This window comes from Talpa occidentalis, unplaced genomic scaffold, assembly GCF_014898055.3.
Source record: "Talpa occidentalis isolate TD23 unplaced genomic scaffold, MPIMG_talOcc4v2.1 talOcc4.14, whole genome shotgun sequence".
Taxonomy (NCBI): Eukaryota; Metazoa; Chordata; class Mammalia; order Eulipotyphla; family Talpidae; genus Talpa; species Talpa occidentalis.
The window spans coordinates 6,327,078-6,346,192 of record NW_023601433.1 but is presented as its reverse complement, the minus strand read 5'-3'; the positions used below and the strand labels follow the sequence as shown (position 1 = coordinate 6,346,192).

General features: G+C 54.3%; 1 protein-coding gene across 1 annotated transcript in view; it reads left to right on the top strand.

Moving 5' to 3' along the window:
* Positions 1-253: 253 nt before the first annotated feature.
* FAM174B (family with sequence similarity 174 member B) overlaps positions 254-19,115 on the top strand; it is a 23,273-nt gene continuing 4,411 nt past the window's right edge. Inside the window, exons 1-2 of the mRNA XM_037510037.2 lie at positions 254-576; positions 16,776-16,907. Coding sequence (XP_037365934.1) covers positions 254-576; positions 16,776-16,907 — 455 coding nt within the window. The remainder of the gene's footprint in view (positions 577-16,775; positions 16,908-19,115) is intronic.

Sequence of the window (19,115 nt, the reverse complement as noted above, 5' to 3'; positions counted from 1 at the left end):
CGGGCCCGGCTGGGCTGCCCCGCCCACGTGGGGCCGCGGCCGTCGAATGGGCCCGCGCGACGTGTTGGCTGCGGCGGCCGCGCGGGCTCTTCCGGCGCCGCTTCCTGCCCCGCGCCGCGCAGCCGCCTCCGCGCGGGAGCCGGGCGGGACCTGCAGGCCGGGCGGGAGCCGGGCAGGAGCCGGGCACACCGGGCGCGGGCCGGGAGCCGGGCTCAGCCGTGCGCCCCTCGGGCCCTGCGCCTCGGCCCGCACCATGCGCGCTGCGCCCCCGCCGCTGCTGCTGCTGCTGCTGCTGCTCCCGGCCGCGCTCCTGGCCGCGCCCGCCGCGCGCGCCGGCAGAGCCCAGGCGGGCCGCGCGCCGCAGCCCCCACCCGAGCGCCCGCCGCCCGGCCCGGGCCCCGGGAACGCCACCCGGACGGCGCCGGGCGCCGGCGGCCCCTCCAACAGCAGCGGCGACGCGCTGGTGACCCGCCTCTCCGGCCTGCTCCGCGCCCTGCCCACGCTGAAGGCGGCCGTGGTCGTGGCGTGCGCCCTCGCCGCGCTGCTCGTCGCCTGCCTGCTGCTGCGCGTCCTCAGGTGGGTCCGGCCGCCCGGCCTCGCCCGCGCGCCCACTCCCCGCCGCCGCCGGGCGCGCGCGGTGCTCCCGGAGCGCCTCCTGCTCGGGGCCGGGCGCCCGGTGCGCCCCGAGGCCTGGCCCCGCCGGGGTGCGCTCGGCCCCCTGGCGCGCGTGGCGGGAATTCCCGCCCCCCTGAGCGAGGTGTCTCCCTCACATGGGCTGTCCTGGAACCCTCGCGATTGCTTAACCCACAGTAGGACGCCGAATTCTGAGCCTTACCCGGGATTCACTTCTATACCCATTTCACAGATGAGGCTCCCCCTGCACCCCCAGAGAGGCAGCGTGTCTCCTCCAAGGAAACTCACTGGTGGAGGGAGAATGTGAACCCAGGTTGGCTGACAGGAACCCACCGGGCGGCCCCTCCCTCCAGGCTGGGGCGTCTCCATGCCCCCTTCCCTCTCCCTTCGCTCAGTCCTGCTACCCAGAGAAGCGTGGTTCGCAGGCGGGGGCTGCCCCCAAGCCTGTGAGAGGCCGGCTTTGCAGAGCTGGAGCTGGGCTGCAGGGCCCCGGCGACTTCTAAGTGGGGTCAAAGCGGGTCTCCCACCTTCTGGCTCCTTGGGCTGCCCCAGTGAGGCTTATCAGGGCTGAGAAGCCTTGGGGAAGCTTTGTAGATTGCTCTGGGAAGGGAGGAAGTTTTCCCAGGGCCCTGGAGAAGCGAGGTGAGGAGGCTACAGGAGTGCAGAGGACATTTCCCCCCCAAAGCCTGGGGAATCCTGTTTTTGCAGGAAATGAATCAAGTGTGTCCTGCTACCCTGACAGGCTGCCGGGAAATGTGGGTGTGCGTGTCTCTCGCCCTCTGCTTGCTCCCTCCCCTAACGAATGTACACAACATGCTGCAGTGTTTGCTCAGCTGTTGCAGGTTTGGGGCCAGGCCCTGGGTCTCGGGATCCAGACCTGGAAAGCTGGGAGTTGTGTCACGAGCTTTGCTGTGGTTGTGTGTGACTCCGAGTCCAGGAGTTTCCTTGCGGGTCTATTGGATTAAATGCCAGGGGTCCCCAGAAACCAGAGACAGGGGAGCCCCTGCTCTATCCCAGGCCATGCTGTTCCTTTCTGTGCCGGTCCCCTTGGTTCTGCAGGCTTTGGGTTACCTGTCTCTTCAGTCCATCCTTCCAATTGCCTTCGCTCCTCTGCTTATAAGCTTCATGAGGCCGCTGCCTGGGTGTGGCCTCGGGTCCCAGCGCAGCTTGCAACCACCGCCAGCCATTCCCAGCATCTTCTCTGTCCTTTGTTCCGTAATGCCGGCTTGTGCTTTATGACCCCTGGGCCGGTTTCTGCTCTCCACCTTCCGGGACTGCATGCAGCCATTCAGGGCCAACGCCATGCCTCTTCCTCCGTGTAGTCTTCCTGGATTGAGTGAGGCAATCCATCTCTCTTCTGCGACCCCTGCCCTAGCCTTCTGCTCGCTCCATACAGCCTACCGTGCCCTATTCTGGCGTCCAGCTCCCTCATTCAGCAGAGCCCTGTAGGGTGGGCTGTCCAGTCCATCCCGGTGTCCCTGTGCCCAGCAGGGGCCTGGCCTTTAGCAGGTACTCCGTACTCATTTACAGACTCCTCATTGGTTGGGTAGAGTGGATGTGAACACCGAGAGCAGTTCTGAACTTGGAGGTTTGAAACTTGGAGCTCAAAATAGGCCGCCCAGCCCACAAGGCAGTGTACTTTTTAAGAAGGTATTTGAACTATTCTGCCAGTCTGCTCCTTATTACCCAGGAGGGAGGGAGGGAATCAAGCAGCATGCGGCCAGATGTGAGCTGGTGTTTGATGGGGAGCCTGACGGGGCTGGGTCCTTGTCAGCTTGGAAGAGGATTCCACCGACTTCATAGAGGAAGTGGGGTACCACCAGCATGGTCTGCCTCTGCTTTCTGGTAAGGTATTCTCTGGGGCTGAGTTTCGGGGTGAACGTCTGCAGCCCCACCTTATGTCGACAGGCATTGACAGCATTTACGTTGTACAGCTGGGAAGCACCTTGATGGTTCAGTCCCCTGGTGCCCCTTTGTAAAGGGGAAAGCTGATCCCAGGGAGTGGAGTGAATCATCTAGAAGGCTGTGGCCCGGGGCCGGGACAACACCAACCCCGTTCCCCTGCTCAGTGCTCTGCATTCTGACCTCTCCACCTTTCCATGGCCCCTGCAGGCTTGGCTCATCCGGCTTCCAGATGCCTGCTGCGTTGGCTGGCCATCCTCACCTGCTTCCCCTCCCTGCCACTTCCTCCTCAGCATGCCCGCAGCCCGCTGCCCGGCACATGTCTTCTGGAGGCCATCTCCCCCGCTCCCGTATCCCGCTCCCCATTCGCCAGTGCCTCTGCCGGGCAGGCCGCCTTACCTAGACTCATCCTGCCTGTGTCCTTTTGTGTGGTTTCCTGCTGAAACTTGTCCCTGCTGCCATCCGCCCCTCCCTCTTCTGGGCTCATCCTTCCTTTGCCCCCACGCTTAGCGTGTAGGCCAGCCTGGCTCTTCATGGGCAGGGGCCGGCCTCCCTCCTTGTGAGGCCCAGGCTTGCCCCAGTCTGGCCCTCTGTTCGGAGTCCACTTGCCACAAGCCCATAGCTGTTGGCTGAGCTGTGTCACCTCCTCCGAGAAGCCGCCCCAGCCTGCGCTCCCATTTGAGTTTTAAATGCTCTCCATAGAGAGTGTGTCTCTGCACGTGTCCTTTCGCCTCTCCGGGTGGGCGCTGGGCCTTACAAGATCTTCAGTGTCTCTCCTACACCTTCTGTGGCTCCAAGCACACGCAGGCACCCAATAAACCTATATATTGCAAACGTGTGCTGAACTTCTAGGCATTCTACATTGCTGGTGCTTCTCTATCTAAGTGTGCTCTGGGACTAGACACTGGGCCGATGTCTGACTCTGTAAGGTAGGGATTTGCCTCAGCACCTTGCATTTTCTGAACCATGTGGATGGTGAGGAATGTAGTGGCTGTAGTTGCTGGTGAAATGGCAGACGCAGCCCATTTGTCAGGCAGCAGAAAAGTGGGTCCAGGGAAACTTAATATCAGAAAGGGACAATGTGTGTCATAATGAAATAGATACTATGTGCCTTTAACTGAGGAGTTCTGGCCCCATGCTAAACCTTTTTTTTTACTGTGACACCCGTTCTTTGCTTCTGATTTCATTAATTAGAGGCAGCAAAGATGCACAGCAGCAAGGGCCATAGCAGGGTCTTTGGCAGGTGAAAGGTTTAAATAACTTGAGTCCTGCAGTTGGGCATTGGCTCAAGGAATCCGGTTATCCCAGCTGTGCAGCTGGCTCCAGAACAGCACGTGTGGCATGAGCTCGTTTTCATAGATGTTGTGTATGTGGACGTGCAGAGCGATCTAGATGTGTGTTTGCGCATGTGAACAATAGACAGATAGTCATTATTTTTTCTCCCTGAATCAGCTCTTTGCTGCTTCCTTGGCTATGTCTTCCAGAGCTTCTATACAGGAGCAGCTGGAGTTATACCTGGAAGTGGGGTGTCTGGGTTCCAGGGGTAGTCAGGCTTGATTTCCCTCAGCTTCCCACTTATCTCAGGATGTGGGTTCTCATCCTTCCAGCATAGCCCACACTTAGTGTTACCCAACTCTCTGTTTTCCTGTCAGCTGGGTATTCTTGGGTATCTCGTGGCCTTGTTCTGCATTTCTCCATTAGCTTCCGAGATGGGGCAGCTGTCTCTGTCTCTTCCCACCCTTGTTAAGCAAGCCGATCTTGCCATCTGCAGAATCATTTACACCTTTTTTTTTTTTTTTAAAGATTTATTTATTTATTTATACAAGCACGGGGTACAGTCAGAAGCGCGGGAGGGTGAGAGAATTCACCAGAGCCAGAGCGGGGAGCAGAGCAGGCAGAAGGACCGAAGTACACTGCTGAGGGGAGCAGCGGGCAGCAGGAGAGGTCTGCGCGCCATGTGGGACCCTCACCCAGTGGCCGGGGATCGAACCGGTGCTGCAGAGGCTGCGGGCAGCTTCGCAACCCAGCGCTCAACCACTGCGCCACCGGGGAGGCCCTCATTTACACCTTTTTCATGCATTTTAATCATTAAGGAAAACTGTGTCTAGCCAAAATTGGAAGGGGAGGAAATTTGGAGGCCGAGTGTCCTCTGGTAAGACCACGTGTGTGTGTGTGTGTGTGTGCGTGTGCGCGTGTGTGCGAGCGCATGCTAGCGCACACACATGCACATGGGCACATGGGCATGCGCCTGGCTCCCACTGGGGCCACCTGGCCTGGGCCTCTTTTCCCCAGGTCTGTTACTAAGCATCTTTCTGTCTTTGTGAGAGCTGAAGGGTATCAGAGAGGTTCAGGGAAGCAGAAAACCACGGACCCCTCCAGATTTTTGGAGCTGGGAAGGATGTGGTGGAGTGTCTGGGTTTGGAAATAGTAAGTAGAGGCCACCGGCCGCTGCTCCCAGGGTCTTCTGTGCCACGTGATTTCTGAAGCCTGCCTTTACCCCTTGAGATCTGGGGGGACGCCAGGTTTACTCTAGGAGTCTTACAGCCAGAGTGGTGATGAGTCTGTGAAAGTACCACCTGAGACCAGGCTTTCCTTTCCTCTTGGGGAGCCTTTCCTTGTCCTTTCCTTGTCCAGCCAGTCTCCCCGCTCCACTGCCAGGCCCACATCCCTGCTGGCTGCCTGCCCAGCCTCTTATTTTTAAAGCTGTAAAGTCCTCTTATCTGAAAGGGGGGTTGTTCTGGTGCTCCCGGCCGTGGGGGAGGAAGGTGAGTTGCAGGTGTCTGGCATGGTCCAGCTGCGCCTGGCATCAGGGCACAGTGCTCCTGCCTGTCTTGGCCGCGGGGAGTTTACTAAGCCAGGCCTTTGAAAAGGAACTAAGGTGTTCCTGCTTATTCTGGGTCCCCCAAATTTCCCATCATCTCTATTTACATTTGTAATAGGGATAAGAGTTATTTAAGAGAGATGCAGAAATTTAATATACTTAGGATTTGTCACTACTCTGAAAGGTGTTTAGTTTTTTACTCATTAGTGTTTTGCTATTATTTTAAGAGATTTGACCTCTGGGCAGAGCCGTGGTTAGAAAGTGCATCCCCTTTTTATGACTTGAGGGATTGGGGGCTTGTGTAGTTAATGTCAGGAGGTATTTTTGATGAATTGACCAACATTTTGAACTGGGGGGAGCAGCTAGAGTGGTAAAACACTTGTCTTAGTTTAGATACAAATTTATTGTTGTGGGTTTTCTTCTGTTTCAGTCTTACTGAGATATAATTGACACACAATACTGTTTAAGTTCGAGCAGTGACTTGGCTTGCAAGTACAGTGAGATGGAGAACACAGTATTGCCAACATTCCCCAGCTCATATGCATACAAAAAAGGAAAAGCAAAAAAAAAAAAATCTTTCTCCTGTGATGAGAACTTTTGGGATCTGCTCTTGGCGACACGGCTGTCCTTTCTGGCCGCACAGGCGGCTGTAATCACCCTGATATCCTTTATGTCCAGGACTAATTTGTCTTATCTGTGGACCCCCCCCCCTTATTCTAGCCCTCCATGAAGAAAGAGTGTAAACCCCACACAGCAGAAATTCAGATTTTTTAAAAAACAATTTATTTATTTATGCATACAAGAGCCGGGGTACAGACCAGAGGCGCAGGAGGGTGAGAGGATTCACTAGACACAGAGCGGGGAACAGAACAGGCAGACTGACCAAAATATACTACTGAGGGGAGCAGCGGGCGAGTCAGGAGAGGTCTGCTGCGCCATGTGGGTTGTTCCCTGGTTGGCCAGAAATTGAACACGTGCTGCAGCGGCCACGGACAGCTTCACAGGTTGCGTTTTAACCCTTGTGCCACCAGGAAGGCCCAGAAATCCAGATTTTTAAAAAGAAGATTGTGAACCTGATTCCTTTTCCCAACAACTTAAAAAAAAAACAAACTAAACTTGCCACAGGGAAGAGTAAGGGTCCCAGGTGATTCTCACCTGTGGAGGACTTTGCCCCCTTGGGGGTCATTTGTCAGTGTCTGGAGCCATTTAATTTTATTTTTTAAATTTAATTTTTTGTTAATTTGTGGGTTGTTTACATAATGCTATATTTTGGGGGGCACAGTTGCACCCTTCCCTATGTGCAGAGGCTCGGTTGTCTAGGCTTGGGGAGGGGAGGGTGCTCCTAAACGTTCTAGTATGTGCAGGACAGCCCCTGCTCTGAGAATCACACCCCCACCCCTAACTGTCAATAGCACCCCCACGGGGTGGGGGGGGGAGAGGGAAGAAGGGGAGGTTAATACCATCTGATACCACCATTCCCTGACCCTCCCCCGCCTCCCTACTGCCAGCACTAATTAGAGAAGCCGGTGCTGCTGGGGTGTTTAGAATGAGATGGAGTCTACCAGGTCCCTGGCTCCCCTTGGAGCTGCCAAGTGTCCTGTTGTATTTAAGTGTCATTCTCAAAATAGATGTAATTTACACACAGCCTTTTGGTTTGCTTCTGCCCATACATGAGGGCACAGCCATATGGTCAAAATAATCAGGCAGGTGCATCTGCTTCTGAGCCTCTTGCAAATGAAATTGGTGACTTGTGAGGACTAGACCCCAGCACCGATTCCTTCTATCAAACTGGGAAGGGGGGGCTCCTCTTTAATTGAACCCTCTGATTTATATAGCTTTATGTTTGGGTGGCTTTGTGTTTGTACCTTTTATGTTTGGGGGGCTTTGAAGATGCAGGTCCTTTTTGCAACATGAGGTACATTGGGGAGAGTGGGGGGCTCCAGGGTTAGGGTCTACATAGCACCTGGGGGGAGTGTGTTGTAGGAGAGAAGCCTCCTGGATTGAAGCAGAGAAGGCATCGTGGGCCATGTCTGATATTTTAGTTTTATGACTGATGTTTTTGGTTCTAACTATTTGCAAAGAGCATTTCTGGGACCACAAATTGAGAATCATGTTATTGTGGTTTCGCTGTAAAAAATCTGTACTTAATCTCAGGCCCATCTGCCAGGAAACCAGACTTGATATTTATTTTTCTGGAGGTACAGAGAAGAGGAAACCCTCTCTCACCGGCAGGCGTGGAGGAGGGACTGGCCACAGTCCCAGGGGAAAGAGTGGCTGAATGGACCCAGCCTCCTTCCTGGTGTTTTAAGAAGACCTACTCGAGGTGCTGTGAGAGCCCGTCGGTGGCTAAGGGGCTTCCAGTTCCTGTAAGAGGTGGAATAATACCCTTGCTGAGTTCCCTTGGCAGGGCAGAAGCAATTCAGTGCAGTGGGAAGTGCTATATCAAAAGTGACACTAGATGAATCACGGAAGGACATCGCAGAGGCTTTGGTCAGGGACAGAATGATCTGGAAGGTCAGCGTAGAGAGGAGGATCAAGACTTGATAGAGGAGGAGAAAGAGGTTCTTCCAGGACCAGAGGGCAAAGCGGTGGGTTGGATTTGAAGAGCTGATTCACTTGAGACTCATGATGAGGACAGCGGTAACAGCAGCACTGGTGAAGCCCTCGTGGCGCGCCAGACGGCGTGCTAAGAAGTGATGCCCCCTCGTTCCCATGACGGGTGCGCTGTCAGAGGCCCCGCTTTACAGGCCAGTAAGTCAAGGTGCAGAGTGAGGAAGTGTCTGGCCAAGGCCACGCCAGGCAGGAGTCTGACTTCAGATCCAGAGCTCCTTCCCCGGCCGCTGAAGACTGGGGAGGCCGGATCCAGGCAGAGGATTTGGGGATTTGTCGTGAGCCAGAGGGGCAAGTGGAGGGCTTGGGTGTAAGAGTGACAGAGCCGAAGGGCAGCTGTAGCGATGCTGACTTGCATTGGCTGCTCACTACCACCTGCCGCCTGGCTGGGTGAGTGGTGACTTGGCTCCAGTGGGGGTGCAGGACAGCTGCAAAGATTCTGTGGAAGATGCTGGAAGGAGCATTCGGGAGGACTGGGGCAATGGGTGGATGAAGAGGAGGAGAAAGAGGAGGGTGTCAGGGTGACCCAAAAGGCCTAGGGAAGGGGGTCTTGGTGGAAGGGTGGTTGGTTGGGCATGGGAGAAGCCTTGGAGAGAAAGGGCCTCTGGGTGGAACAGGCTCGCGGAACACCTGCTGCAGGGCTCGAGGGGGAGCAGGGTGGAGCTTCTGCCCAGCGAGCACCCCTGCAGCGGGCTGCCAGTGACCAGGATGATTTTCCAAGACCTCCCTTTCCAAGTGGGCACTGCGGGCACGGAGAGGGTCCCTGTGGTGGTCTGGGGGCACAGTGACCCCAGAGCTCAGGCTGGGGATGGGGCCTTCCGGTCTGCCAGGGTCCCTTTGGGTCATCTTGCTCCTGCCCTTTGAGCCAGTGGAGCTGCCCCAGAGGCTGTCTTCCCTGGGCTCACAGAGCAACAAAGTGAACCCCGCCCTCTGCAGGCAGCTGGAAGCTGGAGGGACAGGTCTGGGGCACTCATTGCCACGTTTCATTTGGCTTCTAACAATCAAACCAGGGTGTTTCCGTAGAAATGAAGCAGGAAAAAAATGGAGCTTCCATGTGGTCCAGCGATTCCACTCCTAGGGATCTATCCAAAGGACACAAACACATTAATTCAAAAGGACACCTGCACCCTTATGTTTATTGCAGCACTACTCACAATAGCTAAGCTATGGAAACAACCCAAATGCCCAAAAATAGATGACTGGATCAAGAAGATGTGGGCCTCCCTGGTGGTGCAGCGGTCGAGCGCTGGGTTGTGAAGCTGCCCGCAGCCTCCGCAGGGCCGGTTCGATCCCCGGGCACCGGGCGGGGGGCCCACATGGTGTGCAGACCTCTCCTGCCGTGCCCACTGCTCCCCTCAGCAGTGTATTTCGTCAGTCTGCCTGTTCTGTTCTCTGCTCTGGCTCTGGTGAATTCTCTCGCCCTCCCGTGCTTCTGATTATACCCAGTGCTTGTATCAATCAATCAATCAATAAATCTTTTAAAAAAAGAAGATGTGGTCCATATACACCATGGAATATTACTCAGCATTCAAAAAAGATAAACACATGCAATTTGCAGCAACATGGATGGAGCCAGAAGGGATCATGCTCAGCGAAATAAGCCAGAAAGAAAAAGAAAAATACCAGATGGTCTCACTCATAGCAGGAATTTAGAAAACCCAAATAAGGGATCAGGAAAAAGACTAATTTTATAATAAAGTAAAAATCAAAATCAACAAGCAACTGTAAACCAGAGACACACTGGGGGGCGGGGGGGGGTGAGGGAGAGAAGGGAGTAGGACCAAAACAAAGGGGGTGGGAATTTTACGGGGACGATAACCAAGATGAAAATGCATACATTGTACAAAAATGGAAAATGATGTAAAAAATATATAAAATAAAATAAAAAAAAAGAAATGAAGCAGGAAGTTTCCCAAGCCTGCTGCTCGGGGGAGTCTGCTCCTTCGACTCTGCTGCTCGCTGGAGCAGAGAAGTTGCTGGGTGTCCTGCACTGCTTGACCCCCTGCCCGAACAAGAAAGAATGCTTATGCTATGACGGCTGGGATAGCAAGTTTCCTCCTACAAACTATAAACCCTGCCATTTTTACTCTTGGGCGCTCAGCCTTCTGGGAGCGATCCCACTGGGTCCGCCGGTGTGACGGGCAAATCTCCCCACCTCTCTGCGTGCCCTCTGCTTTCTCTGGGCAATTGCCGTAACAGAAGGAGGGTTGGATCTACCCCGTGGGGACTGACATGGAAAGCAAAATGAGGGTGGGGAGCAGAGGGACTCGGATGCTGTGGTGTTGTCAGGCCTGTAATCGATCTTACGTGACTCGTAACCCCGGGACACTCTGCGTTGTGTGCTGCGTCGTGTGGGGGTTCATCGGCCCTGGCGCCTCTTTGTTAACCCCGAGTGGATGGTGCTCCCAAGAGGACGGAAGCAGCGAGGTTATAGAAGTAGCCCTGGTGCTCCTTCCTCCCTGGAGACTGAACTGCTGTGAACAGGGAGCGGGAAGCCCTCAGGTGGCCGTGCGTGTCATTCCACCTCTCGGGCGTCAGACCGTGCCACGTGCCACCAAGATTGCCGTGTGTGGGTGGCAGGCCAGGCCTCAAGTCAAGTTTTGCCCTGACAACCCTTCCCACTCCCAGGCGTACCGTACCTAGGTGGGTACAGGTGCGCCCAAAGCGGGAAGAGCTATAGTGGTGGAGATGGCCCAGCAAAAACAGAGACGAGAAGGGGCAGCAGGGAGAGAGAGGAGAACTCAGTGGTGGCGTCTGGTCAGAAAAACTGGAGGACGTCTGGCATGATTTGCTCTGAAGAGGACCCAGGCCCCCAGCGCAGCCTCCCCGGGGGTGATCTTGAACCAGGAGTCTCGCCCTGCCCCCTGGCTCCTTCCCACTCACGCCCAGCTGCAAGCCCTGATGTGAGGGGGTCGTCACAGTGGCTGCCGGCGTCTCCGTCTGAGTGAGGGCTCTGCCCCCTGCACCGTAGCTCAGGGGACCAGTTCTTCGTGGCTTCGTAGCCTTTGCCTTTCCTCACGCCTTCCTGTCCCCCAGCGAGGGATGACGCAGGCCACGCTGTTCCACGGCCCACACCCCAGCACCACTGCAGGTTGGTGTCCCGAGCGCAGGCCACAGGAGGTGAAGCAGGGGCCACCCTGCCTGCCTGGCACGCTCAGAGGTCGTGGCCCCTGGATCGGGCAGGGCCAGGATGCACCCCGGGACCTATGATCAGAACCCCAACAGCACCAGGCAGGCAGCAGAAATGGATGTGAAAATAAGGCTCAGGGTGAGTGACTTCCCCGGAGGCACACAGAGAGAAACGCAGATCCAAGCCTCCATCTCTGGACATACCCCAACCCTGAGCTTCTAATAACAAGTGAACCCTTAAGGGTCTGTTTTGTTTTTCTTGTGGGGCGGGCATGAAAGGGGGCCTCTCCCTGAGTTGGTTTGCTGAGTCCCAACAACCCCAGGCCCCCACCCCCGCCTCCCTAGTTTGTGTGACCTGCAGGCCAGGGCTCTGGGGAAACCACTTCTGACCAGCTGCTGAAAGGGGCTCTGAGTAAACAGGCCCTCTGGCTTGGGGATTACATTTCAGAGTAAAGAATGTTGAACTTCTCCTCCGTCTTGTTGGAAATGTGTGTTTTGGCTGCAGTGGAGGGATCTTTTGTTTCTTCCAGAACTTCAGTGGTCTTGCTTGTTCCTGTGAAACACAAGGCAGACATTTCCTCAAAACATCTCTTCATGGAGGCATCGGGTTTAATGGGATCTCCGTGCACGAAAGGAAGATGGTGGCGGGGGGCTGTGCTGCCGAGGGCGGCCAGTGTCTCCCCCTTCCCTCCCCCCATTCCCAAATCCTCCCTGAGCCCCGTCCTGCAGCAGCAGGCAGTGCTCGAGAGCTGCTTCTCACTCGGCCCCTGCCCACCCCCGTGCTCGGGGGAGGACACGGGCTAAGGATGTGGAAGTTCTGAGATCTGGACCCAGGTCGGACCATAACTGGGCAGCTCTTTCTAGAACCGGCAACATGGCTCCTGGTTCTGATTCTGGTCTCTGACTGGAGTGAGGGCTTCGTCCACTGTCCAACCCACTGTCCCCTGCAGAGAGGCTCGGGGGACTTCAGAGTCTTGGAGGCCCTTGCCTGTCCTCACGCCAAGTGAGGAGGGTCCCACGGAGGTTTGTCCTCTTGGAAAATCCTTTCCAGAATGTTCGTTCTGTTGTCACTGAGGCCCCTTATGTGTGTGTGGTTCACAGGGAGCAGGAGGCATCCTAGCCTTTTAAAGGCTTTGACAAAATGGGGAATTGAACCGTCCGTCCTCCTGTGGGGTCGCCCATAGGTTGTTAGAAATGACTTGAGGTGAAATGACACAGGCGGAAACCAGTCTGGCCCAGGCTTATTGCTGCACACGGCAAAGTTCCTGCAGCTTAGCTCTACTCACAGAAGCATCACCAAACTTCTGAATAAAGACCTGCACTTGTAGAGCGAATCAGCAATTTGCATCCGTTCAGTCACGCATGTGGTCTGTCCCCCATTTCCAACCCGCTTGTTCTGGCCAGGGTCGGTGGCCGGAGCCTGTCCTGGCAGCTCAGGGCACCAGGCAGGCCACACCTGACGGGAGGCCCCTCCTCCCAAGGGCACATCACACACACACTCACTGTGATGGGACCACCGAGGCGCACTGGTGGGCACCATGCCACACCCCGGGGGTGCAGGCAGCCGGAGTACTCAGAGTAAACCAGCGGTGCCAGCTCCACAGGCGGTGGGGAGCGGAACCCTTGCTTCTTTCTCATCAGTGTCACAATGAAGCAAACCAGGGCTGCTGTCCTCACACAGGAGGTCTCGCTGTGGAAATGTGGATGTGTGCCCAGACAGTGTCTGTCACCACCTGGCAGTTTTACTTCACCCTGTGCCCACCTTCCTTCTTCCCTTTTGGAGACCCTGTGGCAGGTCGGATTAGGAGTCCACCTGGAGTGGCTTTGGTGAGGAGAGTAGCCTCCTAGTCCATTTGGGACTTGGTCCCTCTCTCCAGTCTGTCCTCTACCGTGTTGGCTTTATTTTCCGTTTCTAGAAGGGGCCAGGAGCCTCATTCCGGCGAGGTCTCAAGGCTGGTGGGCCAGGTGTTTGCTCCCCCTGGTGCAGCCTTTCCAGCCGACTGTTGGCTCTGATGGGTCCCATCCTCTGCCCCCGCCCTCCAGATTGGAGTTTGCAGCCCCCACCTGCCTGCCCACCCAACAGCTGCCCCCACTGAGTCTAAGTCTCCTTCAATCCCTCACCAGCCCATTTCCTCTCATTAACACACCCAACAGCAGAAATTGTTCTTCTTTTATAAAGGTGTTGTGTCTCAGATTGTCAATTGTCTGAAATGTAATTTTTCGGCTCATTATATCAAAACTGGTGTTTGAAGCACATACAGAGCTGTTGCTAATGGCCTTTTGGATTAGTCAGGCTTCTCTGGAGACATGGAACCAAGAAGTTGTGTATGTGTGTAAATATGTATATATGTATAACGTATCCGTACATTTATAATAAGGCATTAGTTCGGATGATTATAGAAGCTAACGAGTCCCAAGACCTGCAGGGAGAGCGGGCAAGCTGCAGATCTTGCGGAGCTGATGGTGAACATTCTGACCCCAAGGCCAGCAGATTTGAGACCCTGGAAGAGTTAATGCTTCAGTTTACATTCCAAGGCTGGAAAGACACTGACATCCCGCCTGGAGGCAATCAGGCAGGAGGAGCTGTCCTTTCCTGGTGGTGAGTGAGGCTTTATGTGCTCATCAGGCCTTCAACTGCTGAGACAAGGCCCACCCATGATGGGAGGGCAGTCTGCTTTGCTCAGGCTGCCAATTCAGATGTTCATCTCACACACACGCCTAGAAATGTTTGACCCAGTATCTGGCCCCGTCAAATTCACATAAAATTAGCTGTCACACCTTTGACATAATCTCAGGGGTTTACAATGATCTTCTGAGGTCACATGGTCAGAAAGCTGTTATTGAAGCCTGGAGGCCATGATGGTCCAGAGTCTGGGATTGGTTCTCAGCTTCTCCCAGGGGTATGAGTTCGAGGTTCTTATTTTAATCCTGATAGACTAATTTTCACATCACAAGATTCTATAACAGTCAATAATCAGGAGGGTGATCGAGATCCACTCCCAAGAAGCAAGGCAGAAGTCAGAGCCTCTGACTTCTTCCAGGGTTGGCAGTCAGTCCTGTCTCCGGACCAGTGACTTAACAAGGTCTTAAGTTCCCACAAGGCTGTCAGTTCCGAGTTAGTTTGCCTTTTCTAGGCCACATGGTACCTGACAGAGTGACCAATGGGAGGGCGCTCCCCCGCCTGCACCATCTGGACAGTAGCCCTCCCAGCATCTGCAGGTGCTCCGGTCCTCAGGCTCAGGGTGTCTCCTTTTCTGACCTTCCAGATGCTTGTTCAGATGTGTGCGTCCCAGGCACCGGGTAAGGTCAACAGAAACCTGCCCCTTTGCAGAGCCATGAGTCACCTGGGTGGAGAGCAGGGCTGTTTTCCTGAGAAAGGTGTGGTGTGTGGGTCTTCACAGATACAGGACTTTGACCCTCGTCTGGAGGGTTGGGGTTGGGTGGTTTGTCTTTTTTTTTTTTTTTTTTTTTTTTTTAGGATAGTTTGTCTTTTGTTTTTTTAAAGATTTTATTTCTTTATGCATACAAGACCTGGGGTACAGGCCAGAGATGCGGGGGTGACAGGATCCACCAGAGACAGAGTGGGGAGCAGAACAGGCAGATGGACCAAAGACACTGCTGAGGGAAGAGGCAGGCAAGTCAGGAGAGGTCTGCTGAGCCATGTGGGCTGCTTCCTGGCCAGCCGGGGATTGAACTCGTGCTGCAGAGGCTGCAAATTGCTTCATAGTGCACTGCTTAACCCTTTGCGCCGCCAGGGAGGCCCTGTCTTGTGGTTTTGTCTTGGGTTTTTGTGGCCTGGGGAGTCCATTTCTGGCCTCACTTCTTCCCCCTCCCATATTTGAGGTGGAACTGGCCAGGGTTGTAATGTGTCTAGGGTGGTGAGCAAAGATTTATTTTACTTCTTTGGGGCAAGGTGGAGAGAACGGAAGAATCTGTGCATGGTGAGAATGTGGTGTGACAAGGCCAGCGTTGTCACTCTTGGCAAGCCTGCCTCCAGAACACCCTGTCCTGGCCACTGGGTATGGCATGTGCTCCTCTTTCATCCAGTGTTTGGGATCCAAGCAGAGTGTGTGTACCTGTGATGAACGCAGGGATACTTGGGGATCATCAGATTTTATAGCTGGTTTCTCCATATCTCCCCCAAATCTCTCTACCCAAAGAACCACAGGACAGGTAATATAATTCTATTTTTTCTAACTCTCTATGCCAAAGGTGTAGATAAATATGTATTTTTCTATGTAAATGACTTTCATGAATCATGTTTTTGGTAACTAATAAGACAAGAGCAAGTTGGTGTTGGTGAGAAATTGTTAGGAAAAGTGAAAGTGAGCGTCTGACGACAACATTTTGCAAACTTACGTACAGAAGGGTCTGTGCGTGCTGAGGGCAAGGGGAGCGTCCGGGGCCTTTCACACGGGCTTCCCACCCTCCCCCAGGAATGGCTTACGGTCTGCACAAGGGGGGTTTCGAGAACATGATCCTTCCTTGCCGCACCTGTGAGATTTTGGGGTTGGCTGGTTTCTCACCGACAGTATCAAATATACTTACGAAGAGGGACACTGGAGAATACCAGGTATTTGGGCAAAAGCTGACGATACTGCAGAAATAATAATGGTGTTATTTCTGGTGGCTTCATAAACTTTTCAGCCGCGTCCTGAGAAATGCCTGCAGAGATGGGTGATGTCAGAGATGGAGGGCTTGTCCCAGGGCTTATCTGGGCTCCAGCCTCCCTCCAGCCTGCAGAGCAAAAGCTCAGGAGTTCTAACTCACAGTCCTCCGAAGTCCTCAGGATGGAATGATCGTGGCTCTGTCTTTTCTTTTCTTTTTTTTTAAAGATTTATTTATACAAGCACTGGGTACAGTCAGAAGCGCGGGAGGGTGAGAGAATTCACCAGAGCCAGAGTGGGGAACAGAACAGGCAGACTGACGAAGTGCACTGCTGAGGGAAGCAGCGGGCGGCAGGAGAGGTCTGTCGTGCCATGTGGGACCCTCGCTGGCGGCCGGGGATCGAACCGGTGCTACAGAGGCTGCGGGCAGCTTCGCAGCCCAGCGCTCAACTGCTGCGCCACCGGGGAGGCCCCGATAGTGACTGAGTCTTATGAGGCCTGGTGGTGCGAGGGAGGCCATACCTGTTTAATGTCTATTTACTTTTGTTTTGCCAACAGTAATTTTTGCTGAGGGCCTCCCTTGTGTGGGCTTGCTCAAGGCCTTGTCGCCTTTACTCCTCCCTTGCCTGAGAGGGGCAAGTGGTGTTTCTATCCTGCTTTATTTCTTTTTTTTTTTTTTTTTTTTAAATTTTTCTAGAGGCATGTCTTATTTATTTATTTATTTATTATTTGTTTGTTTGTTTGGTTTATACATGCACTGGGTACAGTCAGAAGCGCGGGAGGGTGAGAGAATTCACCAGAGCCAGAGCGGGGAGCAGAGCAGGCAGAAGGACCGAAGGACACTGCTGAGGGGAGCAGCGGGCGGCAGGAGAGGTCTGCGCGCCATGTGGGACCCTCCTCCGGTGGCCGGGGAGCAGCCGGGGATCGAACCGGCTGCAGAGGCTGCGGGCAGCTTCGCAACCCAGCGCTCAACCGCTGCGCCACCGGGGAGGCCCCTATCCTGCTTTATCTCTGAGGAGGCTGAGGCTGAGGGAGGTGAACTCGCTTCTCAAGCACGGCTCCTCCTCTTGCAGGTCGGGCCGGCGTTTGAAGAAGACCCGCAAGTATGACATCATCACCACCCCGGCCGAGCGCGTGGAGATGGCCCCGCTGAATGAGGAGGAAGACGAGGAGGAAGACTCCACGGTGTTTGACATCAAGTACAGGTGCCTGGGCCTGGGGTGTCGAGGTGTCGGGTCCGGCTGTGGTAACAGCAGGTGTGCTGTGCGTGTGTTCTGGTTCTTTGGTTGTGTTTGACCTGGGGTGTTCTGCTTGCCGGGGGGCTGCTCTGGTCCCTTCATAGCACCCAGAGAACCAGCAGAGGATACAGGGAAACACTTATTTTCTGCTCCTGCCAAACGCCAGCTGAGAAGTCAGACACAAGCCGGTGCGGCCCTGGGGTGGGGCCTCAGGCCCAGCAGCCTCGCGTGCCGCACACACCACGGGAAATTGCTCTTTTGGCCTCTCTCAAAGCGGTAGCTGAGAAGCAGGGGAGTGATCCTTCCTGATGGAGTTTACTGGAAGCTCCAAAGGCAGGTGTGCTTCCTTTAGGTAGCCACAGAGCACTCAGGAGGACTGTCTCTTCGGGCTTGTAGTGTGGGGGCTCCGGGGTCTGCTTGGGATGTACTTTGGACGTGTGAGCTGGGGGGAGCACAGGTTAGAGATGAGAGGGAGCAGCTTGCAAGGGTGAGACACACATCCCGGCCAGACCCAATCCCAAGATTCACCCCAAGGGGTTCTCCAGAGAAACAGAGCCAGCAGGACATGCATCTGTATTTAGAAAGAGATTTATTCTGAAGGTCCAAGTCTGAAGGCCTGAGAACCAGGAGAGCCGATGGTGTGAGCGCCGGCCCCGGGACTGGAGAAGACCGATGTCGCTCCGTGCAAATCGCCAGGCAGAGCGCGCGAGTTCTCCCACCCCAACCTGTTCTCTTCGGGCCTCCAGCGATGGACGAGGCTCACCGGTTTTACTCAACCTGCAGATGTAATTGTTAACGTCACTCAGAGACACCCCCGGAATAATATGGGGCGTGTGTCTGTGACCCAGCTGAGCTGACTCCCAAGATTAACCATTGCTCGGCTTCTCCGCTTCCTGGGGAGCCGAGCCTCCCTGGCTTGCCCCTCCTGGCCCCAGCCCTGCTGTGTAAATCTGTCCTCAGATTCAACAAAAAAAGCATTTGGGGTTTTGATCCGAGTCGTACTGACACAGTTGGCCTGTTTAGGGAGAATCAGCCCCTTTCTGTGACTCTCCCCGCCCGTGAGCATGGAGTCACTTTCCAATTATTTCAGTATTTAAAAAAAGTTAGTACTTTCAAAATTGTCTCCATCAATGTATTATGTGTTAGACGTATCCGTAGGTATTTATTATTCTTACCTATTTATATTTATTATGCTTACCTATTTATATTAGCTATATATATTATATACATAGATATAGTTTTGATTAAAAAATAAAATTTTATGTATACTCATGCCTGAAGAAGATGGCCACATCATCATGGTTGCCCACGCTGACTTTGGACGCAGCTTGTTAACGATTCACACCTGCATCTTATCAACATCCAAGCTTGAAGTCACAGACTGGTCAGAGAAGCCGAGTAAGGGGATATGCTGTGAGCCATAATTTGCATTTTAGGTAGAGAGCCTTGGGGAAGAACTCGAGATCCACACTGCAAAATCACGGACACGTAAGAACGCTGGTGATCCTGATCTCATTGCCACGTCATTTTAGCTGCCCCACGTTCAGTGCGGAGAGATAAAGCATCGGGGAAAGAAAACTCTGCTCTCGTTAGTCACAGTAGAAAAAGTTTCCAGTGCCCTGGGGCCTGGAGGATTGTATAGTGGCTTTCCTGGAATCAGCCTGCTGTTTGGCCTCTGAGCCATTGACAAGTTTCTCACCCTTATTTGGTGACTGAGCTAACTCCCCGGGAGCTGTGGCCTGTTTTAGTGGTGGGCTCAGCGCTCACTAACGCAAGAACAGACCCTCAACAGGGAAACACAGGGATCCGCCTGTCCGCAGTCTTCGTAGGCTTGTTCTCGTTGTTGTGGGGCTTCTCTAGAGTCAGCGGATCCATGGCTTGTTTTGATATAAAGACTGCTTGGCTGCTCCTGGATCCTGAAGATAAGGCGGGTGTTCAGACCACGGTCACATTAAGAAAGTTCCACAACCTGGTGTCTCCAGTGCGTCACCTACTGGAGCAGGTTCCTGCTCTAGCTGATGACGGTGACACTTGCCACCAAGGCAAAGGCTCCATTGAAGCCCCTGGTGGGGGCCAAGGTCACATCCTGCTTTTCTTTTCCAAAAGTCTGAGATTGCTCACAGGTCTATTGTGAAGGCAAAAGAACTTAAGGGAGCCAGGTTGGAAGCAGGCTCA